General features: G+C 40.4%; 1 protein-coding gene across 1 annotated transcript; it reads right to left on the bottom strand.

The window, feature by feature from the left end:
• Window positions 1-27,343, bottom strand: ctxnd1 (cortexin domain containing 1). The gene is made up of 3 exons (XM_031877537.1): window positions 27,265-27,343; window positions 5,947-5,968; window positions 1-4,904 (listed from the first exon to the last, which is right to left on the bottom strand). The coding sequence occupies exon 3, from the start codon at window positions 4,833-4,835 to the stop codon at window positions 4,653-4,655; it is 183 nt and encodes a 60-aa protein (XP_031733397.1). The 5' UTR covers window positions 4,836-4,904; window positions 5,947-5,968; window positions 27,265-27,343; the 3' UTR covers window positions 1-4,652.
• Between the last annotated feature and the right edge of the window lie 613 nt (window positions 27,344-27,956).

The raw sequence follows: 27,956 nt of genomic DNA, 5'->3' as shown, positions 1-27,956 counted from the left end.
CTTTAGAAAACCTCTTGTTTTACTGCACCAGGGTCTGACAGTCTGCCTCGCTCAGTCCTGGTTCTGGTTCTCCCTTGCCTCTCTTCCCTACAGCGGGCCCAGCAGTACGGCCTGGGTTTCCAGCAGCGTGGGGTCTAAACTTTTAAGCATTTTTATATGTTAAAAGATGGTATGGCCCTGAAGAGGTGAGGTTTTGAGCTCTGTTCACGCCGATTTCCGATGATTGGATCTGTATTGCTGTTTTGGGAATTTTGGTGAAAATGGCTTGGCAAATCTCTGAGGAAAGTCATAGCACATTCCCAATCATTTTGCTCGTTTTTGTTTTGTTGGCAACGCTGCAAAAGTAGTAGTGCAGCAAAAAATCTGACGTCAGAAGGAGATGAAGAAGAAGAAGCCTGTGGCATTATAGTCAGTGTTCTTTCAGCCTTGTTCCTAGCATGCACACTGAATAATAACATAGAAACATAAAATAATGATATAGGCAGACTGGTAACAAGTAGTGTATAAGAGTCATGATCAAACTGGTTTAAACGTATTCCGTTGTCTGGCAACTGATACACAGAGAACAACTAAATGGTGAATTCAGCTGCATTAAAACACAGTGATGGCAATTACACAACGCAGGAAGAGACTGAATGGAGGTTTTACCAGCTGAGATGCAGCAGACTGAGCTCTCAGTGTCACTCCTTCCCCGATGTTGGCTGTGATGCTTCTTTGCCAAACTCAAAAGAGGACGAAGAGAAAGACATATAATTGCAGCAAAACTGTCTCCTTCCCTCTCTCATGCTTTCTGCTTCTCTCTCTGTCTTTCTCACTACTTATTTACGGACACAGTAAAACTCAGTAACAACTGAAATGCACAATCAAATTTTCATTCTAAGTCAATTTCTAATAAATGTAGGCATTGATATTCATTGACAGTGAATTCCAGGCTTTAGAAAGGCGTGCTGCTCCAGTAGATCATAAAGTAGTCTGTATGTCATGCCGTCGTATCCAGTGGACATTAGGAAATGACTTCTCATTCCTCTATTTATGGTGCTTCACCTCATTGTTATACAGTATATTAAACACAACATTAAGTTCATTAAGTTCAACATTATGTTCAAGCACATCAGTATTTTACTGACTTCCACAGTGACCCCCGCCATCATTTTCACTGGTTTTCCAGGAAAACCAGGAAAACTGTAAATCCCAGGGAATGGAATAAGTTCAGCTATCTAACCCTGCTGCCTTAAGAGAAGCATAATGGGCCATTTTCCAATCCCAAAAATGTTGATTTGTCCGAGGAATTTAAGGTGAGGAGACTTGAGGGCTGCTGTGGAGTTCAGCATTGTGCTAAATGGCTCTTCTGTGGTTTACTTTAAGCAAAGGCACTTCATGACATGCACTTGACAATCATTTCATGATACATAAGTCAGAGACAGATCCAATGAACAGCAACAAGAACACCTCCACTTGTTCTAAACTAATGGCTGAAAAAGGCAAAGCAGACAAGGCCCATTTATCAATAGAGGCAACGGTGTGTAATAGTACATTCTGTGAAATATTATACAGCATGCCTGTTTTGCAGTTTTGTCTTTGGGTGCACGTATATGTGTGCATCTTGTTCAGCAACAAGAGAAGGACATGCTGTCACAGTAACACATAATCAAGCATGACTGCAATTGTAAAGGCTAAATGGCGGCAGACTGTCTGAGTGTTAATGCTAAATACGTATACTCAGACACTGACTATCAATTACACACAAGTCAATCAAGTCCTGTAGGAAAGTCATAATTCTTTAGAAAACATCCAAAACCCATGAAACCCATGGCTTTTATTGATGATCTTGTTTGATTTAAAGGGACACTCCAGTGATGTGGTATTGCACTTCCATAAACAGCAGCATGGCTCCAAGCTCAAGAAAATGTCCTTCCTGGTAAACACCCATTGTTTCATTATTTGTTCTATTATAGAGCTGTAGTTTCTAAGCCCAACTTGACATAAACCTAATGACAAGTCAGGGTTATTTCCTCCCATGAGGCAAATTTGTGATTTGCAATATTAGGTTACATGAAATTGACTTTACATATCACCTTCAGAGCCACAGAGCTTTATGTTCTGTTCCAAATGTTCCGCCTATAGTCTACGTTTGCCATTTGTGTGTTTGTTTTTTACTAGAACCTGGGCTGTACGGTCTGTGTACGACTCCCAGTAAACTACGTGCTGGGAGAAGAGCATATACGGCAGCTCTGGGAGACGCACCTTCAGCTGTAGCAACTGAAAAAGAGCACAAAGCCCAGCGCCGCAGTGGGACTGCCACAACTCCTCACCGGATCAGCAAACCTTCTGTTGCTCCATTAGACCCACCGCCAGCCCACTGTAACTTGTGTTTTACACACTGTCCTGTCTTTTTTCTTAGAATATGGTTAGTAAACCCAAGGAACAAAATTTACTTTTTCAGAAAAAACAACAACAATCAAACTCATACTCAATCAGAGATTGCATTGAGTGATAGAGGTCAGTGGAACAGCAGCTAGCTCAGATGTGAAATACGACTTGCTCTTGACTAGCAAACTGATTTTGACATGCAGAATCAATGGAGTGCCCCTTTAAACTTGTCTTATAGAAATCATCAAGTCCTGGTAGACAACCAAAGCTAAGGTTAGTAATGTTGAGAAACAACCAAGAGTACGCTACATTTAAAAAGGGATCAGACCGAAAACTGAAAAACCCAGCAGCAATAGCCCCAAAAGTTGCTAATTCTAGCGACACTGACAGCCCGTCACTCTAGGCCACCATCCAAAGCCCCATCCATCCCCCCCAAAAAGCGATCATTCATTGGGGCTGAATGAACTTATTGGCTGGGCTTTCTTTGTAAGAGCATCTGATTTATTGGTTGCTATCGGGATGTAATGAGAATTTCAACAAATATAACCATTTTCCTTTCTACAGAAGATTGCCAACCTTAGCTTTAATCAATGACAACATTGAATTGAAGTGATTGGGATTGTTGCTTCAGTTGCTTGTAAATAGGCCCTTTTCCCAGCAGCCATTTTCTCATGTCATAGCAGGGTAAACACCGGTGTAATTGGCGAAAATAATTATGGTCCTATTTTATTTAGAGTGTCACTGTCATTCTAGTGAGCCAATATTTACACACCAAATAAAGTGGACCAGGGCCTTATTTGATGTTATTAATTACTGTCTTTACCCTGCAATGATGTGTCGAAGTGGCTGCATTGGAAAGGGCCCCAGTGGCTTCATGATAACACTGGAGCATACACTGTGTGGGGCAAAACACAGTCTCCAATTCTACAAACTGTAACCTAGTCAACCTGAATATAGCATTATGCTCATTTCTTACACAGTATAATGTGTACAGTCGGCTATGTTGTGGATCTCGTCAAAGCTTGTGTGTATTCCCTTATAGGATGATTCTGGTTTGTCACAACTTGAGTCTTATTTTCGTAGTTGTGGTTAGAATCGATTAGATTTGGTCACGACATGATAGGAACCACAAGCAGTCAGTTTAACCACATTATTGAAACCACCAAGGTCAGTACCATAATGTCAATGGAACCAGGGAGTCAATCTAAACTGCGATGGATGTGTACTCATCACACTATTATTCTTTATGATGATTTGCTGTGTTGCGAGCTCAGCGATGAACTTCATGAGTATGCTAATATTACTGAGCAGAATGATGATCAAAACATAATGAACCAAGTTGTAATGATCATGAACATGATTGTTGTCTCCATATGGACCTCTAATATCTTTTGTTCTATTTTCCAACCCTGTGCAATCTGTCAAAACCTGCTAATACTGGAACTGGACGTTTTGTGACTTTTCTTCTTCATGTTGATCTTCTGCTAATTTTTCATTCCAGTCTATAAAGGGAAAGTGCATTCAGTAAAGGATGACGTCCACTTGGCATTACTGATTGTGTTTGTTAGTCCGACAGGAATGTAAGGCAGCTCCTGAAGACAGGTAGATACAAACAGCCAAGTATATGTGCTTTCCTCTGTAGTTGTATCAGTGTTACTCCATCACTGGGAGCTTTACCCACTTTCTCTCTCCTCATAATCTATGTTGATGTGTGATATGTGGATAAAGCAACCTTTACATTTTGTCTTCCCAATGTACATCTTACTTGATGTGCAGGTTTCATGTTCATGACTGGTTTGTATGTATTTCTCCACTCAGCACAAACATGTTCTGTATCGTACAAAAGAGTGTTTTTCTACAATAACCACAGTACAATGCTCTGTAAAGGGTTAATGGACTTGAACTTGCTTTACTATCTACTCTTCCGACCCACTAATGTCCTTGCCCGCGGTGTAACACGACCATAGCAGAACCATTTTAGATTGTGTATTCAAACAAAAGAAGTTCTGTACCATTAGAAGACATGTACTTCTACGGTCTCCATCATAGTTTTAGAATAACTGTAATGCTCTAAAGACTATTAAAAGGAAATATTTTACATGTGTTTTCCCTGTTTGTTTGTTTGCTTGCTTGTCTTAATTTTGGAAATGAAATGTGGAGTCATTAGGCTTCATACAGGAGCCCTTCCTGACTACACAACCCTTGAAGAAACCTCCTTTGTCTTGTATGGTTGCCTGGAAGAGCACATAGATCCACGTTATGTAAATGTATGCTTGAGATTGTCAGTCGTCCAGGTGCTGCTCCTCCCAGGTAGAGGTGGGGATCGCGCTGTAGGGGTCCATGATGACCTTGGCACAGCGAATGATCATGGCCACCAGCAACAGACAGAGGAAGGCGATGCAGGCCAGAGTCAGGCCCTGGTCCACGTCCACGAAGGCTGGTTCTGCAGTACCCTCCACCTCCATGACTGCTGGTGTCTGCTGCTGCTGTCCTCAGACACACCTACACACCCTGTTTCCATCCTGAAGACCCGACTGGAGATGCACAGGGAGAGGGAGAAGATGGGTAGGGTGAGTCATATAGAGCACAGGGGGATGTGAGGGGACAGGAACTAAAGCCATGACATCATCACAGAAGCCATCATAAAACGTCCAATGTGCCTGAGGCCACATTCACATCATGTGTTTTTCTGTGAATCTGATCATTTTCCACAAATGTGACTGAGGGTTTCCAATCAAAGTTAGAGGAGTGGAGCAGCAGCTCCTAGTTAGGCAGCTTGTACTGGTATAACAAATGCAGTGAGAAGCCACAGCTTGAGGAGCCTCAATTACATTTTAGACTTTGTTAAGTTAAAGCAACTCTGAACATTAGAGACTTTGGAAAGAACCTGTTAAAACCCAAAGCATGTACTGTTATTTTCTATATTAATGGAGTATATTAGTGGTTGGCTGAAACACACAGAGGTGTACATTTTTTTAGCCTCTCGGCTCTCGGCCACTTGGGATACACCATCACACACATTCATTAAATACAAAAGAGTGTCACAATTATTTGTATAGACAGGAAGCTTTTCGAAGTCGAAAAGGATCAGATCTGTGATATTAAAGTTAAAAATCTGTATTTAAAATATGAAGTCATTCATGTTTGCATTTGCAGAACTGCTTTACATGTGTTCAAAGTGCTTAGTATTTGTGTGTATACTGGAATAACCAAAACGATGCACAAATGCTTCACATTTGTGCATCGTTTTAGTTTGTAGATCACATTATTTCTGGTAGATCATGTGATACACATTTGTGACAATTTTGAGAGTAATTTCAATCCAGGTAAGGTAAACTAGTCCGTGGCTGCAAGAGTCTGGTCTTGAAACAACATGCAAGAAAATGTTACAAGTTCCCCTCAGCAAAATCTTTGCAACTTCTATACCTGCCCATCAGGTAACTTCTTCATACCCATCAAACTGCTGAAGAAGAGTTTCTTGACATTTAAGCCAGTTGATGTTTGACCCTTGCCAAAAGCCGGATCAAGAAAAATCCCTGTAACAAGAAAGAAGATGAAAGAAACAGCAATACTTACTGATACACCTGTCAAGATGGCCCTGAAAGAAGAGCAGAGAAGAAAGTCTCACAAGGTGAAACATGCCAAAGAAAGGTCTGGACACCAAACAACAAATCAACTCGCACAAACCAACAACTACCTACTAGGAATGTGCAGAGAGTGCAGTATTTGCATTTGTATCTGTATTTGTTTTAAAGGAACAGTGTGTAACATTTTCGGGGATTAATTGGTAGAAATGGAATATTTATGCATAACTATGTTGTCATTAGTGTATAATGACCTGAAACTAAGAATTATTGTGTTTTATTTGGCTTAGAAAAAGCCATTTCTATCTTGGTAGGGAGCGGGTCGCCTAGTCATGAGAAAGAACAGAGTATTGATAAGAGTAGCTCCATGTAGTAATACAATCCTAAAGATACCTCTCCTGCAGGCCTCCGTATCTCCAACACACTTGGAAAGGGAGGGGTGAGCAGAGGGTCATGATGTTGCTTGCTATCTGCAACTCACCACTAGGTTCCACTAAATCTCACACACTGATCCTTTAAAGCAGGGGTTCTTAACCTTTTTGACCTCGGGGCCCAACTTTTCAAGTACAAAGTGTCCCGGGGCCCATTCAAATATTAACACTATTAGTTTAACTAATTGATCTCACTCTTGGTTTGATTTGTATTCAATAACTATATTGTTACCTGTTCAACTCCACCCCTATTTTGGAGCAAAACCGCCTAAAATGACATACCCAAATTAAAATGGCTGTAGCTTCTGAACCACTCTAACGATATGCATCAAAAGTGTCCTGTAGGTCATACAGAAACAGAGCAGTGGGCCTTTGGAGTCAGTAAAAATTTAAGATTTTGTCTGCATAAAATAAAAAAGTATCTTTCAGTATAAATAACTGCCTGTGGCTGTATCTGTACAGGTAAAGGACAGTATAGGGCTGTAACTACACTATCAGTGAACAACTGCCTCACATTTGAAGAAGATTGGACAAAGTACGACCATTCTACAGTGTTTCTTCCATGAAGAGATCCAGGCGGAGCTCTAAAAGGATATTTGGAGACCCAAATGGACACATGGTAACCAAATGATATTCTGACACACTAAAGGTGTTTCTCCCTTTATATTTTGATATTATATTATTTTCCTTTTATTTTTAGCCTGTGCAAATTGCAAAAACTATGTATATATCGTCGAAGACGTGGTGTGTGAGTAGCGGACTTGCTGTGCGTAATGGCTGCGACCGAGTGCACGATCGAGTATGCGGGTAGCTCAGTTACACAAGGTTATACGTTGGTTGACGGCTTATAGAAGAGGGAGATAAGGTTTGTACTATAAGGACTAGCGTTTTCTGAAGCCACTAGCTCCATGGTAACATCCACTAGCACATTGTCGGGTCTGTAATGTGTCTTTTTCCGTCGAAATGCTGCAAGATCCGACTTGCAGCGGTTATGGCGAATTTGGACAGTTTGTGTTTGGGCTCCTTTTGTGAAAAATCCATAAGAAATGAAAGAAAATCGATGATTTCTTTGCAAAGATGAGGATTTTGGGCATGCTGGGATACCAAACACAGCCATGTTTTGTGACGTAGATTGCGCAAGCAAGCAGTGTTGCCAACTTGGCGACTTTCTCGCTAAATCTGGCGACTTTCCAAACCCTCATGGCGACTTTTTTTGTCAAAAGCTACTAGCGACAAATCTAGCTACTTTTTCTGGTGTTGTTGGAGACTTTTCTGGTGTTTTGACTCTGACGTGAAAGCCCCTCGCGCAGCAGTCTCAGCTGCAGAAAGAGGAGACCCACACTCTCCGTGTCCAGACTGCAAATGAATCGCGCATGCGCAAAGCCGCCGCTGTTCCCGCCTCTCTCCTACAGCGCTAATTACTATTATGCAAATTAGGCGATGACGTCATTTAGTGACTTCTAACGACTTTTAGGACAGCCAACAGCTACTTTCCTTACTGAGGAGTTGGCAACACTGCAAGCAAGCCGTAGGAACGGAAGGGGAGGGGATCGAGGACGCCGGCGTCCTCGCGGAGTTGAACAGGCAAAACCCTTGTCAAATAAATGAGATGATACAATGTGATGATCACAAAGACATTTATTTATCATGTGTATGTAAACCTGCATACACAACAAGAAGCCCAACAGGCTTTCCCACGAGCGTTGGATGTTTCGTCGCTAGGTGTTGCTTTATTTTTGAAGGCTTCAGTGCTTCGTTTGGTAGCATTAGCCCACATTCCACACACTGAGCCCTCGGCTCTGCCTCGTTGCCTCCGTTCACAAAGCCGTACTTAAGAAAGTCAGGATTGTACTTGCGCACACATTTAGACTTGTCTTCATTTTTTCATTTTAAAAACTTATCCATAACTTTCGCTGCAGGCTAGCGGCTAGCTGAGTGTCTTCTTCTGCTTATTGGAGCTTGTTAAACAACTGACTGACGCATTACCGCTACCAGGTGGTGGGAAGCTATATTGTAACTGAGCGTCTCATGGATAACAGTAATAACTCTGGTGTCTTCAATTGATAACCTATGCGGTCCCGCGGCCCTCGTGGTCCACAGCTGCAAAACTTTGGGGCCCACGATTGGGCCGCGGCCCCATGGTTAAGAATCACTGCTTTAAAGCAGCAAAATGATTTATAGTTTTATTTGCATTAAAGTGGAAATAGGTGTAACAGTCCTGTTTTTGTTTTTATTACACTTCTAATTTTAAGCTATTAAAGTGTTAATACGTTAATAAGTTCATAAAACTATTATATTAATCGTGTTCACTTTAAACCAGAGTAAGATGCTTGGAAAGCAAGTGATTGAACATTGCAGATGTTGTTCTGCAATGTTCTTCTAAGTTGAAAAAGTGACACAGCAACTTTGCTGGAATCAACATGTGACCTGCAACATGTCATGTGACACACAAGCTGACTGAGCAATGAGCACAGCAGGCAGGTGAACCAACTACACTGCCAGAGCTAACGTCCCCTTCTCCCTGTCAAACAAACTCCGCTTCACAAATTGCAGATCAGACAGGAAAGTTATAATAAACGAGCAAACGAGTTGAAATCTTTAATCAGATCAATATGGTGGCTTAGCAATGTACTCCACTTTGTTTTAGTCAGGCTGCTCAGCTCTCTCTTCTCTCCACTCTGCTGTTGTGTTCTAGTCACATCAGCACACTCACAGCGCTTATGACCAACACCAGCTATCTGAAAGGTTTTTTCTGGTGTGCTTTTTTAACACTAAGTTTGAAATTCTAAAAGACACTTTTTGCAAATAACGAATGGTGATCTACTTGTTTTGTGTTGTTTGCTAAACACTAGTTGAAATACCACACTCAATTATCACTCTCCTGCACCCAGAATGCACCTGTGAAAACACTTGTAACCAATTAGATCACTTAGAAATCAGAACTTGAATAGTATTATCGGAATCAGGTTTGCTCTTCAGTGGGCAAAACAATGAAGCTATCATATTTAGTTTACAGTACAATACAGTAACTCTTTTCGTGTCATCTTCAGTTAGAATCATCGTGTCTGATACTGTTGTGATATGAGTATTGAGAATAAATGCATCGCATTTGTAAGATAAATGATGCAAGATATTTTGTATTATTTGTATGTTTTAGTTTTCTGTGTGTAGAGTTCGATGAAGAGGACCTTCATTTCAAGAATTCAAGGTTTGAGCAATTGCAAAGAAGAACTGTAATGTCAGCTACAAACACATGATTTCAGAATGGAATGGATGTAGAAAACCTCCCATAATGATTTTACATGCAATGGCCAAATAGTTTGTATAAACAGGCCCAAGTGGTGAGGTTCTTCTTGTTATTCCTCCTTGTACTATCTGGCCCCTCTCTGTCTCTCCTTCTGAAGTTGTTATTGGTTCTGACAGGTTTTTTACGACAGATATATCACCTTCAGAACGGGAGGTCTGACCTCAGCATGGAATAAGCTCACCTTTGATCTTCATCAAATCTATTTCAGCTGTACTGGATGCTGTTGTTTTTCTCTGATTTTGGCGCAGGTATTTTTTCAGCATTTGTTTTACAGCAGTTGAAATGCTCCCCAGTCCTTCAGTTACTTCACACAGTATGTTCACATCAAGGACCACGAAGGAAGTAAGTGTTGGGCTGCATTCAATACTCCTTTTATAATAGACCCTCAGTAGTTTAAAGCACACAGTAAATAGAGAATTGGGACTCAGCAATACATTTTCACAATGGGTACCCCAGAGCTAAATTGCACCATCTGCTACAGCAGTGGATTTCAAATGCACAGATTTGCCATGACAGGTGGAAATCACAAATCACTTTGCTTATTCGAATTGTATAGCTCAGTTCACTTCAACGATTCACATCGCTGACTATGTAGCTTATTCACTTGTTTCCTAATAACAGTATGTACAGCAGCAAGTGAAGCATCATCATTCACTTGGCGGCCACCTGCCTTCAGTTCAGATGTACATTCAGTGGGGGCTAGTCCATTGAATTAAACATTAGAAATCAGTGTAGTACAAAACTAGCCTATACAAGCGCTGTGTTGAGGGGAAGCTCTGGTGAAACATGAAAATAAGACTCCCCTCTTCCCAGCGCCCAAGAACAACACCAACAAGGATTTGCAGCCCTTCCTTTTTTTTAACTTGTAACTTCAGGGCGGGGCCACAACAATAAGTAAAAAGAAACTAAAGTTAAGCAACCTTACCTACTGACATAAGAAAACAAAAGACAAGTCACAGACCTGAGAAAAAAAAGGATCAAACAGAAATGCTAGCTGAACCTGGGCACTTATAACAATAGACAGATTAATTACGTTACAGAGCACATTGCTGGAAGTAGCGAGAAGAGAACAGGGACTGAGGAAAGGCGGCATTTTACAGGTTTTAACAATTGCTCAAGCAAGATTTTAAAAACAAGGCACATTTTTTAAGAGACTACACACAATTGCAAGAATGCAACAATTTAAAATGAAATAAAAAGGTTGTCACCGTATGGCACACAGGGTTCATACATATCTGATTCTGTTTGAAGCAGTAACACACTGCTGTGCTCAAACACTTTTAACTTTGTACTTTTCTAATGCTATAGTCTGGGTTTGACGTTTCAGAGACATTCTGAAGCACATTGATATAGTGACCAAACACAAGACACAAGACCAGTACTTACTGTACACTGATGCAAATATGAATTTAAATAAAATACATCCATGCATTTCCAAAGGTTACGTTTTGCCCTGAGAATCAGAACAGAGCATGTTCTAAATAGAATATGAACACATTGAAATCATTAGTGGAGACAAAAAGTATCAATTACATTTTTTTTAGTGCTGGGCAAGTTAACGCGTTATTATCGCGTTAACGCATTAATTAATTAACTCCGACAATTATTTTATCGCGCGTTAATGCATTTTTTAAATTTATTATTATTGTAACAGACTGTCTCATGTTTATCGTTTTGTATTGGAGGTGATATGTCCCTTCAGGGTTGCCGTAGAGAAATAGCGACTTCCGCTTCTGGTCGAGGGGGGGGGACAGCAGTGGCGGGCCGTGCATTATATACCTGGGCCTGCACTCGTAAAAATGAAGCTCAACACCTACAAATACACTATGAGTGCAGATACATGAATACCGGCATGACGGGATGCGGCGGCATTAACGAACAATGAGTCAAAATCAATTCAGCTAAAACATGCATTCCGCCACACACTCAAGAGCACGGGCCATTCAAATATTATTCATATCAGAGGGAACAATATTACCCATATCATGAAGACGACACGATAGACAAATTAACAGAGTAGTAACTCTCCTATCACTCCCTCCAGGAAATACACGACTTCATAGTTCTTGTTACTGACGGATTTATTTGTCTGTCAACACCGAGAGGGAAAATGAGTCCACTTGAAAAAACATGAATCTTCAAAGTAGATCACTTAAAAACTTAAACTTAACTTTAACACTTTGCACGGAGTATATAGACCGCTGCCGCTTCTCGCGTCGTCTTGTTGCTGTGCACCGGCTAAATGTGTCCCCCGCGCAACATAGGACTTAACAATAGTTCCTATCACATATAAAACCAAACCAAAATCCATATAAATTGTATAAATAATAATATATAATACAAACAAGCATATTAAATGATTACATATATCATATTTATGGCAGTTAAAGCTACTGCAGTTAAGTTACCAGAGCTGCTGTTCACTATTTAGCTGTTCTTCCTCCTTTCTTTGTTAACAAAGAGTTTAATCTCACGGTTGTTCAGTACATCCGTGTGTTTTTAGTTCCAGTAAGAAGTCCTTCTCGATTCATGGATGCCAGTGAAGACAGTCGACCCTCCCCAGTTGTATTTCTTGAATAGGTTTTAATGCGTTTGAGGCTGAAAATGTCCACTCGACAGAGGCAGCAGATATTGGGATTGTCACCGCCCAACATGTCACGCTAGCCCACTGACCAATCAAGTACTTGTAGGCCAGCTAGCAGGCTCTGACACGTCAATGAATACGCCCAACATGTCAAACTAAAGATCTGATTGGTTGAACACTATGACAATCAACAATATCGTCCCCATTCACTTAAAGTGCAAAGGGATGCACTTGTGAGTCTGCAGGCCTCGGGCCTCTCTTCTTACCTAGAGACACAGAGGTGAAATCTGATTGGATAAAAGCTCTACTTAAAACAAGCTGCACTGGAAGCAGAGCAACTGAGTAAGACAGGAGCTGTGCAATGAGAAAATAAGATAATAGGAAAAATATTTTTATAAATTATAATACATGTGTATTTAAGAAACATTATTAAATTATAAAATAGATATAGCTTTGTGATTCTATTTAGGCCAGCAGAGAAGGCCTTGCAGGCCCTGACAGCCCACCACTGGGGGACAGAAATAAAGAGAGAAGCCATGGGCTGCACCAGCTGTTGCTCTCCCTGGAGACTACTGGACATCGCTGCAGTAAAGTCAGCAGACACTCAGATCTCCGTGGTCAACTCAGCAGACACTTACATTTTAGTGCACCTATATGCTGACATTCACGGTAAACGCATTTAAACGGCACAGATCGGGAGCGAGGGAAGGACTTTGTTAGCGGAAGTTAGCGGAAAGATTAACGTGAGACAACATCCGGTTTCTTCAGATGAACATCTGGTTTTCAGAATAAGATGCCAACAAAGTATGAATTATATTCACATTAAGTATAAAACATGCTATCTGCATCTCGTGAACCAAATGTTATTGCCCTTTTGTTCATATAGCAGTACCTTTAAAATAAAAGTGCGCAATACACTACTTTTGAATTCATTATTGATCTTTGCCATAACAATGCAATTAATCGCGATTAATCGCAAAAATCCATGAGATTAATCGCGATTAAATATTTGAATCGTTGCCCAGCACTAATTTTTTTCAATTGCTAATACAGGTTTTTGAAACCAGACCTGTGGTCGCTTTATAGTTTATTGATGTAAAGAGCTGACTGATGAGCAGACAGCCATGGTCTTTGGTCTCGTGGCATGTGTATTGACCAATTGGTCCATGCGTGTGCCATTTGAATGGCAGCATTTAGAAATAGCAAACATATGACTTAATGTCAGATTCCAGAGTCTCATGTAGAGAACTGTGCAGTGAGTTGCAAAAAGTGCCATGTTGAGTCATTTTAGTGCTGCAGTTGAAAGTGTAAACCACAAGCTTGGAGGCTGGAACCAATCAGCTCCCCAGAACAACCTACAAACTCACACAATCAATCATCCAGTCAGCCGAGCTCCCCTGCAGCACGGCAGCCCGGAAGCACAGCAGAGAGAGAGAAGAGCCAAAGTCTGTGGATGCACTGTATAATGGTATTTTGTATTTTATAAACAGCAAATACTGAGCTGTATGCATCCAAGACAAATTTCCTTCAGGACAATAACGTATATCTTATCTTATGCACAGAGAGGATGAGAGCACGTACCCAAACGGTTAATAGCTCAGCAGACTATTATTTCTGACAGTCATCAGATTATGACTGTTTCTGTGGCTCTTGTGATCTTTTAATAAGCTTTTATCAATCACGTGCATTGTGTACTATAGCGAGGGGAGCCCCACTGCTAATAGCTACTGGTTCATTTGGTGACAATGGTGATTCAGAGAATACCTCTACATGTCATTAAATGCTAAAATCTGTCATGGCAAACAATCAAAACAATGGCTTAATGGTTGAAATAGTTTTGGGATGTCAGAATACCTCAGATATCGGACTCTAGTTTTGAGAATCAACAGGTGTGCAGTCCAGCACATTTGCCCAGTGTGTCACGGGCATGCCAGGCTCTTTTGGTATTTCTGGCTCGCCTGGCTGACCCGTGGTGCATTTGGAGGGTCTGAAAGAAGGTCTGATGGTGCTGAGCTCATTCTCTCATCCTGCTGCTGCCACAGGAGAAAGGGAAGCATACTGTGCAGCTCCTACCTCCCTATCTGAAGAAACATAACATGTCAAACATAAGACATCATCTCTCTACACTTTTCCTCTGTGTCTCACTTAGTTGAAATTGTATACAGATAGTATGTCTCCATGTTGCACTACTCCTGTTGCACTACTTTCTAAGAAAATATCAGATTTTTGAGTTACTGTCTGTAAATCTGAATCCATCATAGCGTTCTGCTTTCCCAAGACTTCTCGGCTCACACAGGTGTTAGACTAAACATTTGTCTTTAGGAAACTGAGGACTTACTGGCTGACTCTGGCTCAGAGGTCAGAGCAGTGTTGCTTTATAAAGATACTCTTACTCTCCTGCAGCTGGCTGATTTGAGACGTTGGGAAGCTCTGTCTTTTTGCTGTAGAGAACAAACACAAGTTCTCTTCAGGCACTGGAGCCTTTTCTAGTTCAATATTGAGAAGTTGACCATTCTAATAACTATTCAAAGACAGTATCACAAAATTGCATCACATCCATCATATCGGGCCTGGTACCAAACCTAGCTACCCACTGTGACAACAGTCAAAAAATGGTTTCAGCTCGTAACTCCTGCTAAAAGTCATTTTTACATTTCTGTTTTTAATTAAACGCACAAGATACAGCATGTTAATGCGTTAGCTTTTGAGGTGTTGCTTGGTGTATTTTTGAACTTTAAACATAGCTTATGTTTACCCCTGCTACCAATCTTTATGCTAAGCTATGCTAACTACATCCTGACTCCAGCTACGAACCTCACACACAGACATGAGATTGATATCCATCTTTATACACCCCAAAATGTGCTATTGGTTAAAGGAAGGGCTTCCTCCATTCCTTACATTTTAAACTGATTCAGAAAAAGAGAGCCATGCAGACTTTAGAGTTTACAATGTAGTCTATTTCATATTGATAACTTTGCAAACTGGTTGACTGAATAAACAGTCTGAAGACTGGGATTGGATCAGATTAGAGGTATTCTTTATTAAATTAGAAAACCCAGATGCCCTTCAAGTTAAAGTTTACAGCACAGACTAACAACTAACTAACGACAACAAAATAGAACCCCCAAAATGTTGTTAAATTTATAATAACTATGTACTCTTTTTAACCCTCTGGCTGGTGAAACAACAGCTGAGTGTCTCTGTGGCCATGAAGAGAACAGCAGAAATTCTGAGAGAAGCTGATCTGACGGCATAAAGCACCATCAATATTCACTGTGCATGCAGGTGTGGAATAGCTGAGGAATTGAAGTTGTTTCATGGGGATTCCTCTCGACCAGAGAGCTCCATAAATCCATCCTCTGCTGTACAGAGATAAGCTACATTATCCTGAGTGAAAGAGTAACGGGGGCAGTGGAGGAGACGGGGCAGAGGGGCTTTCACCTTCACTGTTGTTGTTTACTCAGTTTTCCCTTCTTACAGGAAAATACTTCATTTAAAAATGTAGCAATGACTGGAGCATGGCAGTGACTCGCCCAAGAGACTCTGGAGAGATTAGCAGGGATTGCAGAGAATGAGGGACACTTTCCTGTCTAATGGAAATTCCAGGGGAGATGAGACATGTAAAACCAGCAGCCTTCAGCACGGGGAAATGAAGCCAAAGTGGAGGTGCCAACCAGTCTCGTTATCAGGAACATATTGAAAATATACAAATTTCCATTGCTTGCGTCTTTGCATCACTCTCAGAGTTAGAGGTTAGGGTCTTACAATGCAAGGAATTGAGGTAACTGATCCGCTGAACCGTCATTAGAAGCACCATTTTTTATGGTCACTCAGCGTTGTAGCAGCTTATGATTATTTTTACCATATTTGCATGGTCCAAATACTAATAAAAGCAGATCGTTACCTTTGTTAGCGCAGTGGTTTTTGCATCTGCAATTATGGATGTTCTGTTTGTAAATTCATTATTAAATAATACAGGTAAACTAAAATGCAAAGCTCCTGGTTAGCTCTAGTCGTATATTTACAAATGTGTTATATCCAGCCATGTTCTCCTGAAGGAAGGAAAATGTCTTTGTTTGTTTGTTTCTTACATGAATGAATGGCTGAGAGGTTTGTATTTAACAGTATATTGTTTTCATCTTGCAATAAATATTGATATGTTCTTGATCACTTTGTGTTGTGTCTATTTGCCTGTTCTGTTCAAACACTATGTGTTTTGAGGCACTGCTGGCCTTTCAATGTCATTTATAAATGCTTTGTAAGGCATAAATAGTCCTCACTTTAGATGAGGTGACACAAAATACTTAATAAATGCTTTATAAGGCATAAATAGTCCTCACTTTAGATGAGGTGACACAAAATACTTAATAAATGCTTTATAAGGCATAAATAATCCTCACTTTAGATGAGGACACACAAAATACTTAATAAATGCTTTGTAAGGCATAAATAGTCCTCACTTTAGATGAGGTCACATAAAACACTTTACTAACGAGTAGTAACTACCTTAATAAATCATGAATTAATCATGAATTGCAGTATTAATACGCATTTATAAAGCATATATTAGCATAGTCCCTAACCATTAGTGCATATCTAAATCATTATATATATAAATGCATGAATAATGTACATCTAAATAAGTTATTAATCATTTACTAACACTTTATAAATGATCTTATTAATCATCTACAACTCCTTAATAATTGGTTTGTAAAATATATAATACTTAATTTACAAATGGGGAATCCATCATTTCTAAAGTATGAAAACACAATCACGAAACACATAATAGACAAGCTTATTAATCAAGAATAAAACATTTATAACTGTTGTTATGAACTGCATACTAATGAATTATTAATGTAGGAACAATGCTTTATAAATGATGAATTAAGTGTTTACTCATACTTAACTAATGCTTCATAGTGTGTAGTTATTATAAAGTGTCACCGAACCTTTCAGTGTTTTTTTCTGATAATACTTCTGCACTTTTCCGTAGACCTTCAACTTGTAATGGAGTAATTCTATATTGTTGTACTGCTACTTCTTCCAGAACTGAGATGAGGAACAAGTAATCATTTATATGTATTAAATCTAAACATCATACAGTATTATATCGCAACGTATCTTCATACAACGGTATAGTTGCTAAGTCCTCCCCTGATCCATCAATAATCTCTTTGACTCTGGGTAAGAGACAAATAAGCAGATTTTCCAAACTATCAGAGTGATGCACCTCCTTAGGTACAGACATGTTGAACTGATCCATGAAGAGCATTTCTTTTTCTTGATGTATTTACAATGCTGCTTTTTTTTAAATAACTTTTTTGTCTTGTGTTTTGTTTCTCAACCAGGAGTTTTACTGGGCTTCACTTGCTACAATACAAGCATAGTACATTTATACTATATTGTTCTATATAATTCAATGTGAGTGTTTGATTGTCAGCCTTGTGAATTTACTGATGCATGAATCCGAGCTGAGGTGAGACTGTAAAGTAGAAAGTCAATTAGTTGGTAAAAGCTAGAGGAGCAAGAGAGAGAGAGGGAGAGTTGGTGAAGTTGAATGCAGTGAGCTGAGATAAATGATGTCTGTCTGTTATCACTTACACTGTGATAGATGGTGATTGACTGGAGTGACTAAAAAGCTGCAATGGGGAGTACTTTACCTCAAACACACACACACACACACACACACACACACACACACACACACACACACACACACAGGAACACGTAAGTCCCTTCTCTGGAACTGAAAGATGGAGGGTGTGTAAGTTAGGTAGGGATACAGAACTGGAACTAAAGCTTGACTTCGGGGATGCACAGCTGTGGAACGGTTGAAGGAGAATTCAGATCTATTACTTAAAGAAGCAGTTTAGGATTTGGCAGAATAGCAGTGAGGTGCAGATTGCAACCAACTGAAACTTCTCCTGTGTGTCAAGTGTGTAGAATAACTACAGTGGCCAATATGAAAACAGTGCTTGGTTTGGTTTGTCTTTATGGGCAATAGATATGAGAAGTGGATGTGGTCACCATTACATCACCCAATGGTTTATGAACTGACGTTTAGGTGACCAAAATGTTTCAAATAACTTGAAGTGAAAACACACTGTGAAAGGGTTAAGATGTTACACAAAACCACTCCAGAGTAGACAACGTCGTGGTAGAGACCTGTCAATCACTGTGTAGCCCCGCCCTAAAGCATCCCCTGCTTTATGGTCTGTTTGACTCTAAATGGACCATAATGTACTAAATGAACATCATGCTGTATTGAAGAAGACTTGAAACTAGAGATTGAGACCATAAACTCATGTCTACAATGTTTACTGAGGTAATAAATCAAGAGAGAAGTAGAGTCATTTTCTCATAGACTTCTATACAACCAGAGGAGTCGCCCCCTGGTGGACAGTAGAGAGAATGCAGCTTTAACACATGAAGCTTTGACTTCACTTTACAGGACCGGGGGTTGCTGTCTGGTTCTAAGCTACAGCAGAAACATGGCAGATAAGCATAATTGCAGGTATGTTACTCCAAACTGTCGCCTGTATGACGTCAGTTAAGTTTAATTTCTCTTTTCTTTAATTATTAAAGAGTAATATGGTAGTATCAATATATGTAATGCATTTAGTATCATTATATGTTATAGCCACATGTCACACCCACACTCGCAAACAACACACATCTCTTGGGATCTCAAGGCTCCACCGTCATGAAGACATTCCTGGTCAGGTCAACAAGCCCTCTTCCCAGAAATGATCAACGTGTTGGATAACATCTAGCTAAACAAAGAACAGCACAAAAGGCGCATTCTCATCATATTAGGTCATATTTAGCTGAACCAAAAGTTGCTTGTGTACATGCACATACATACAATCGCAAAAATGGTTATAAAAGGGACGATGGACACCACAGCTGGAGCTCCTCAAGTGTACAAGTCTCATCTCGATCTCATCTCGTCATCTCTCAAATTTGCATCAACATCTGCCACTAAACAATTGGCATCACGAAACAGCTGGACAAGATCGACAGACGTCTGCTTCCTGCCCTCGGACTGAGCAACACAATAATGACACGGTAGGAGATTTTTATCTCATTCATTTGATATTTGTGCAGTTTATATCTAATAGCAGTAAGTAACATCCAGAATTCTCCACAAAGAACCTTTAAGTTGTTTGCAAACAGATTGAGAGACGGCACTTGAGTAAATTGCATGATAGTAACAACTGGTGAACTCTCAGAGTAATAGGCAAGAGGCCTTGAAGTTGTATATCAGACACTCAAAAAGAGTTAGGCCTGTTACTTAAGTGCAACTTACAGGCATCTTGCCTGACTATGAAACTACCTTGACCCGAGGGTGTTTTGTAGGTGAGGTTGGCCCGAGGGGCCTGAGGCAGAGAATAAGCCAGACTGCAAATAAGATGTTCAAAGTGAGCTGAAGGCATTCATCAATGCAACTCGTTCGCATATTTTAAGTCTAATAACCCAATAGTTGGCTCTTCCATGGAGCTCCGAAAGGCTACTAAAGGGAAAAAAGACTATAAAAAGACTTGTAAAGATTTATAAGGAAATGAAAATCTAAGGCCCAGGTATAAAATGCATGGCCCGCAACTGAGTTTAACACTACATATCTCAAACTACACAATACAGACCAAAGCAAACGATGCAAGAAAAATTCATTCATGTGATGAATTTTACTGAAAATCGTGGTTTCAGTAAATCGTCCTGTTATCCATGAAGGATCCTCTCAAGCACATCACAGATTTTAACACAGCAGACCATGAAATTACCATTTTCTTTAACTTATAAAAGTGCATATTTTCTAACTTATCACACTTTCACTCATTTTTACAATATTTCCCCCCTAAGCCTTTCTGTCCTGTGCCTCTCCTTTACCTCCCTGAACCCCTCCACCCCCCACTTTATGTCCCTGCCTCTTCCAAGGCTGGCAGATGGGCTGTGATGAATGAGAGTTCTGGCCACAAATGTTCACCTCTTTGGATCACAAGAGAACTAGAGCAGGCAGATTACTGCAGCGCCCATAGGATCCAGACTTTAAACTACATTTTTATATCAGTAAATATCCGTTTAATATTTCCCTAAACAAACTGTCACGCTCTGAATGTTCCCTTTTAAATCCTCAACAGTTTTGCAGTACTGTGGATTTTCTTTGTTCTCAGACAAATTCCAAAAAAAACTGATAAGACTAAAAAAGAAAATAGATATGATTTGGGTGTTAATAAGAGGATTGGGTTACTCATTCATACCCATATGGGCAGGTGGCACCTTGCATGGTAGCCCCTGCCATCAGTGTGTGAATGGGTGTGAATGTGTGAATGATGAGATGTAGTTGAGTGGCTTTGAGTGATCTGAAGACTAGTACAGTCCATTTATTATTATCTCAGGTGCCCATAGTGTTAACTAATTAAAAAATAAAACACGAAACAAGAAAGGAGGAAGCAAACATCTAATAATTGAATGATACCACTTATGAGTAAAGTAACTAAATTCTAACAATACTAACAGTAGATGGTTACCCCCGTGAGGTAGTTAAGAACCAAGCGATACCTGGTGGCATCTAATCCACCCTATTCTCCTGACTCCGGTGAGTCACAATCTGTCCTTCATGAAATCTGAAATAGGGAACAAGTCTGGTGAATTGAGCACCATCTCAGCAAGTAAACTCTGCTATCCTTGCAGTTGTCGCTTTAGCCCTCTGAGTTTAGATGTAGTGAATGTTCCGTCGGGTGCAGTGTTTTTAGGTATAAGTACAGCAATGTTCTCCAAACATTTAACATATCCTTCCTCTTTCAGCTTGCATCCAATCTAATGTGGTTGTTTTACCAGTAATAAGGTTGGTTTTACACTAATTCACTATCTTTGCCTCAAACGCCTAAAGAAAAGGCAAGATGGACTATTAAATGAGTACGAGCTCTTCAGAATGCATGTACGGGCTTTGTTAGTGATTTAAACATTTAGAAATGAAAGTCTGAAAATTTGTGAAAATAAATTGGTCTTTTATTTCTGTATTATGTTTGAAGATGGGGCACAAAAATAAAAACATTTTGAGGGCCGAAAATGTCCGCTCCACAGAGGCAGCAGATATTGGGATTGTCACCGCCCAACATATCATGCTAGCCCACTGACCAATCACGTACTTGTAGGCCAGCTAGAAGGCTCTGACACGTCAAAGAATACGCCCAACATGTCAAACTAAAGATCTGATTGGTTGAACACTATGACAATCAACAATATCGTCCCCATTCACTTAAACTGCAAAGGGATGCAGTTTAAGCTCTACTTAAAACAAGCTGTGCTGGAAACAGGGCAACTGAGGAAGACAGTAGCTGTGCAATGACATAATAAGCTAGTGTATTTATGAAAAATAATTAAATTATAAAATAGCTATAACTTTGTGATTCTGTTTAGGCCAGCAGACGGCTCACCACATATATATATATATATATATATATATGAACCTTGAATATCTAACAAGGACAATGATCCCAAACCTAACTTAGTGCCCTTTCACACCTCATTTGTTCTGTAATTTCTGACTTTTTAGTTTGATCTGAATCTAAATTTCAGGGGAATTTTCTTTTCCTGGAAGCCAATTTTCCGTCTTGGTCACAGTCAGAATCCGCTAAAGAGAAGCACCAAAAGTGGGTATTGATTCCAGTGGTGGCCGGTAGCTGCGACTTTGAATGACAGCTATCAGATGAGGCATGTGGAGGCTGTAGAGCTGCAGACCACCCTGCAGGTCCATTATCTGCTCTGACTGCTGGACTGAAGTACTGTAGCCTTTCCACTGATGCCTCGTTTGTGGGAATCACTGGGCCCACTTTGCCATTCCCGTGCCCTGCTCCCAGTTCAGCCGTGTTCGCCCTGAAGAAGCAAAGAAAGAGGGAGAGTGAAAGGCCGACCCTGACGATCTGGAGTGCAGAGCAAACACAGTGTGGGTAGGAGAGGGGGGAGAGGGGCTTTTCCTCTACTCCCATCTGGCTCTGCTAAACACAATGAAGACTCAATGAATGTGGCAAAGACGGCAGATGTGGCTCTGTCTGTCAACTTACGCCTTCTACTTTCTTATTCACATTCATACTTGTCCAACCGTTCTTGTATTTGTAATTTACACACAGGATTGAAAATTCATTTCTCCCCAACTGTATTACTTTACAGTAAGTAACTATTCGTAACTATTGTTACGTCCAATTTTGTGCTGGGACACATTTAGTCGTGGCACAGCAACAAGAAGACACGTGAAGCGGCAGAAGTCTATATACTCCGCGCAAAGTGTTAAAGTTAAAGTGTTAAAGTGTTAAAGTTAAAGTGTTAAAGTGTTAAAGTTGAGTTTAAGTGTTCATCTTTCAGGATTCATGTGTTTTCAAGTGGACTCATTTTGCCTCTCAGTGTTGACAGACGAATGAATCCGTCACTAACAAGAACTAAGGTGTCGTGTATTTCCTGGAGGGAGTGATAGGAGTTACTATTGTGTTCATCTGTCTATGGTGTCGTTGTTATGATATGGTTAATATTGTTCCCTCTGATGCGAATAATATTTGAATGGCTCGTGCTCTTGTCCTGCAATGGTCACAGTTCAGAACAGAATATCTGGTAATATCAGCAGGCTACAGCTGACATGTTCATGCCTGGAATTCATTTCACACCTGTTTCGTTTTGCAAGAATCTATGCTGAACATCACTGCTGTCTGAAGGGAATAAGACCATACAAATGGGGACGTGTGTGTGTGTGTGTGTGTGTGTGTGTGTGTGTGTGTGTGTGTGTGTGCGTGTGCCTGTGTGCGTGTGTGTGTGTGTGTAAGTGTAACTGAAGGGCTCCTGATAATCCTGATCCTGTGGTCTGTGATGCTTGCTTGTTCTAATATTGGAGTTCGATCTGAAAGCAGTTTTTCTGTAAAAATGTATCTGTTTGTGTTTGATGCAACTCAATTTATTTAAAATTGAATATTAAGAGTAGCCATTATATTCGGCTACATTCCATGAGAGAAAGAATTGAGGAGAAAGAAGTGACAATAGATGAGTACAGTAGGCTACAGCCACACTCAAAGTGGGAGTGAAAAGCCAGTCGCCATAGAAAGGGGGATATCGTTTGAATACGGGGAGAGTATATCTTTTTCAGACAGTATCTTCTGGGAGACATTTGCATTCAGTAGTACACACAAAAAGTGCCATGATTAGTTGTGTAACAAATGACAAAAGAGAGCTAGAAAAGTTCAAATCCAGTCTACTTTCTCACCTCTGCTCAGCTGGCCAATCACGGTGGAAAGTGGGTGTTAATGTCAGTTTTTGGAAGTTACAGAAATGATCGAACACAGCCCCCTTAATTTAAAATCTGAAAAGTGTGGGGGGAGGGGGTTTCAGAGACTATTCATCCATCCGATTAGAATTTCTCAAGAAGCATAGCTGCTCCTGATGTTTTTCAACCTTATGTGATCTTTTTCAAGCTGCAGTGGGGAGGAAATGGCGAGTGGGGACCCTCCAGAATCTGAGCCGCCAAGATCAAACACCAACTGGTGGAGTCTTTGCTCAAATTGCCCTCCGATGTCAACAGAAACAGAATCATTCTGCATTAATGAATGTCAGTGTGGGCAGTTTTCATTGGAAGCTGTCACCAACGACACCCCAGAGAGAGCAAGCTGTGTGTGCGTTACTATGCATGACAGTTTTCCTCCTCGCTTTGAGTGCTGGACACCTTCTTCAGGATCCCGAAGAGAAACTTAAATACAACCAATACCAGTATGGAGATTTTCTTCATTGTAATTTACTAATCTAAAAGTGCTAACAGATCTAGCAGTGTTTACCTGAGGGGGACTGGTGGGTGGGCGCAATGCTTCTGCAACAACGCTGTGGGTCGGGAAGACGTTATCAGCTGTAACGGACTTATGAGAGAAGTGTGGCATGAGCTGACCAGTGGGGCACGCTCACATGCACTAAAACTATGAAATAAATACATAAATATGCCTATGAAATAAATACATATGACTTTGAAATAAATATCAAAATAAATGTCAATATAAATGAGTCAACATAGCCGCTGGTTGAAAAGCTTTACACTGTTCAGTAATGTTAGAGCTCTTTTCTGATTTTAGAAGAAAAATATTGTTGAATTTCACTGAAAGGTTCTATTCCAGGAAGTCCCCATCTTGGAGAGAGAATGTTGTGATTGAATGTTAGATTCTACATATAAGCTTTTTACCTAAAATAATGTATTCTGGTGTAACCCGCTATGGCACACTGATGAAATGATTGCAATATTTACATATTTGCAGTATTACCAACTGAAAGAAAATGTGCTATTAACATTCCCTGCTGCAGCTTCACATTTAAATCATTTTACGTTCATTATGAAGTAGTCAAAGGATATGCAATGTGTTGTCTGACCGCTGTCGCTCATCAAAATGTTTTCAAAATCAGTTTTTGAAAATCAAATTAGTTTGTAATATTGCAGAGAGAAACAGTCAGGAGCAGCCACAGTGAGCTGTTAGATGCAAATATGATGGATTGCCTGTTACAGCTTCACATTGCCTGTTCCTGATGGAAACATTACACACTGGGTGGGTTTGACATGAGGGCTCTACAGCGGGTGATTAAAAGTACCATCTACTGAGCATCAGTGAAATTGGTGACAAGAGGAGCCTGCGAAGAGGCAAAGGATATTAAAGACAAAACCACCGAGCAAAAGCCTGCTCATTCTGCTGCCGTCTGACAAGAGGTACAGAACAGCTGAACCTCCAGACTTTAGAACTGCTTCTTTCCTCTGCTGTTAAAATAGTTCTGTATTAAATTAACCACCATTCAATATATCTTCTCTGGTTCAATGACTCTTTATGGCATCTAAAGAAAAAGAGAGAAGCTGCCGTGAATAAATTGTTAGAATCAAGAAAGACAGATTATCTTATTGTCCCTAGGGGTCAGACCCCAGAAACTCCAGAGATTTGATCCTAACTTGTGGCGGCTGGTGGAACATGTTCTAGGTAGAGCCATCCTATCAATTTCAGCAAACATCCCAGTATGATTTAATGCAAAAAAAAATGAAAGTATCAAACACGCATTACTACTTTGCAGTTAAATATTTAACATTTATTCCAACACGAAAAGTTCTTTTTTTTTGTGTGTAGCTCAAGGTGGGGCCAGGCCCCATGGCCCTCTATTGACCAGCCGCCACTGTTTATAATGCAGCTCAAAAATGTATTTTCTTTAGATCCTCCCTGCCTCATGAACCTGTCTATTTTTAACTCCACCTTTCAAAGCTCATTCAGAGCCACAGAGGACTTTATAGAACTTTTTCACATTCTCCTAAATTTCTTTTATATTTTCTCTTAATTTGCTGTTAATAGAGAATACAAGAGAAGTCAAGTCCAAAATGCACCAGACATTGTAAACCATCACAGTGTGTGCTGAATGCTGAACCCCACTAGATCATAAACTGGAGGCTGTGGCTGATTGTTTATTATTAGCATAGCTGACGCCCCCTAAACACTATGTAAGGGTGGGTGTTGTGCCATGTGCAATACTTAGCCACATGCCCAAGAACTGGAGGGATCCACTATAAAAAGGCTGTAAGAAGAAGAGCTTCGGCAGTAGTGAAATCAATGTTAAATAAACAAAGTATACATGCTTTTCTTCTAGAGGGTCAGAACTGATCTAAACGCATGTTAGAGCATCATGTCAACCATTCAGAAGCTGAGCGCAACTAATATCATCAAAGGCTTTTAATAGTCTTATTTGTAATCAATAATGGATACGAACAAAAATTTGAGAAAATAGATCTTAAATCTCTTGTGTCACGTCAACATCTACCACACAGTGAACATGCTTCCAAGCATCCTCTACAGCTCACAAGAGCAAACGAGACCGTGGTTCATTGGGTGAGAGGGTTGTTCGGCAACCGAAAGGTCGGCGGTTCAATCCTTGGCTGCTATGGGTCCTGTGCCGAAGTGTCCCGGAGCAAAACACTACACCCCTAACTGCTCCTCGGGCGCTTCTTAGCAGCCCACAACTCCCAATAAGCTAAGGCTGGGTTATATGCAGAAGTTACATTTCATATATATACCTAATGTATATGATGACTATAATTGAATTTCATTAGAAAAGACATACTGTGTTGCATGTCAGGATTGACCTTTATTTGGACTATATGAAATAAAGTGGTACTGTACTGAGCTGCTAGAATAGTAACAGAAATCAGTCCTGAGTCTCTCTCTATTGTTCTAACCCTCCCTGCTGAAGCCAGCAAGGTTCCTTTTAAAAGAGGTTGAAATGAGGCAGATAATGTAGGAGGCAATGTAAAAGGATATTTAATGATGCTGCACAGAGAGGGAAACTAACGTGCAGACACTGCAATAATAAAATGGTTGGATTCAGCCTCTCCCATTCCGATTTAGCTGTCATTGTTGTATACAGTTGCTGGTACTCTCCAAGCTGTGAATGTTAGTCACGTTCAGCTCTGTTCTGCTTTTCATCTGAAATCGTTCTTACTCTCTGGTCAATGTCACCTATTTCTGCAATAATGACAACTGGAACATACCGACAGCATATTCCTACTCGGAGGTCAGATGCTAGCTTCATGAACCAAATGTGAAAAAATGAGCTCCTGGGAAATCATGGTGTAGCTTCAGGCAGCGTTCAGACCAACTTTAGTCCAATATCGACTCTAACAACATCTTTAAAAAACACGTTAAAGACAAAACAACAAAACAGGAAAATCCAAATTGTCATACCAGTAATTCCACAATCCACTGCACAAATAACAACCTCAAACACATCTGAACATTACACACACTTGTCAAAGCCTCTTAGATTTCTGCTGGAAACTCCTCACACAGACACCTCAGAGCATCAGTGACTGTAATCCTCCAGCACAGCCTGGATCACAGCATGCACTAACAAATGAAGAACTGTTGCCAGAGCAGTACAGTGCAGAAAAAGAAAGAGAGCCAGCGGAGGAATCTCAGGGCTTCTTACCTGCTTCCCTCACATCCTGCACTGCTGCTGAAGGTTGGATGGCAACCGGTCTGCTGTGAGGAAGCGCTACAAAACAGAGGGAGGAGAGGGAGGTGGGGGGAAGGTGAGGAGTTGAGGGAGGGTGGCAAGTTAAAGGAAAGCTAAATCCTTTCTCTGCATACTGAGCCCTGCAAGCAGAGCAGAGAGCAGCACACTTCCCTGCTCCTGCTCCGCTCCCTGTATGTGCAGCTGCTGGTGTGTGTGTGTGTGTGTGTATGTGAGTGTGTATGGGTGTGTGTGTGTGTGTCTGTGTGTTCACAAGAAAGATGCTGCAAGTGTGTACGGCATCATATCAGCGTAACTGCCAACCGGGGCTGTGAGATCCCTCATTGAAACATGTCTGTGTGGTCTTGTACTTTTGATTACATTTCAAAAACAAAACGTCTTGATATGATAGAGAGCTTGCCAAATTCCAATTTGTGCTTCTTTACTTCGAAAGAAGTATTTGGAATTATGATTTCAGTTTGGGACGAATATTTGGATTAAGGTTAGGTTTATTGAGGGGAAAGGTACAACCTGATAAGTCTAGTGATATTCGATATTGTTCTTATTGTCAACAAATGCAATGAAAGGACCAAAACCAGCAGTGAATGTATCTACTAATAAGTGTGTGTGTGTGTGTGTGTGTGTGTGTGTGTGTGTGTGTGTGTGTG

Source organism: Anarrhichthys ocellatus, unplaced genomic scaffold, assembly GCF_004355925.1.
Source record: "Anarrhichthys ocellatus isolate YVR2014 unplaced genomic scaffold, GSC_Weel_1.0 scaffold139, whole genome shotgun sequence".
Taxonomy (NCBI): Eukaryota; Metazoa; Chordata; class Actinopteri; order Perciformes; family Anarhichadidae; genus Anarrhichthys; species Anarrhichthys ocellatus.
Note: the sequence above shows the minus strand (reverse complement) of the source record. Positions and strands in the feature narration are given on the sequence as shown.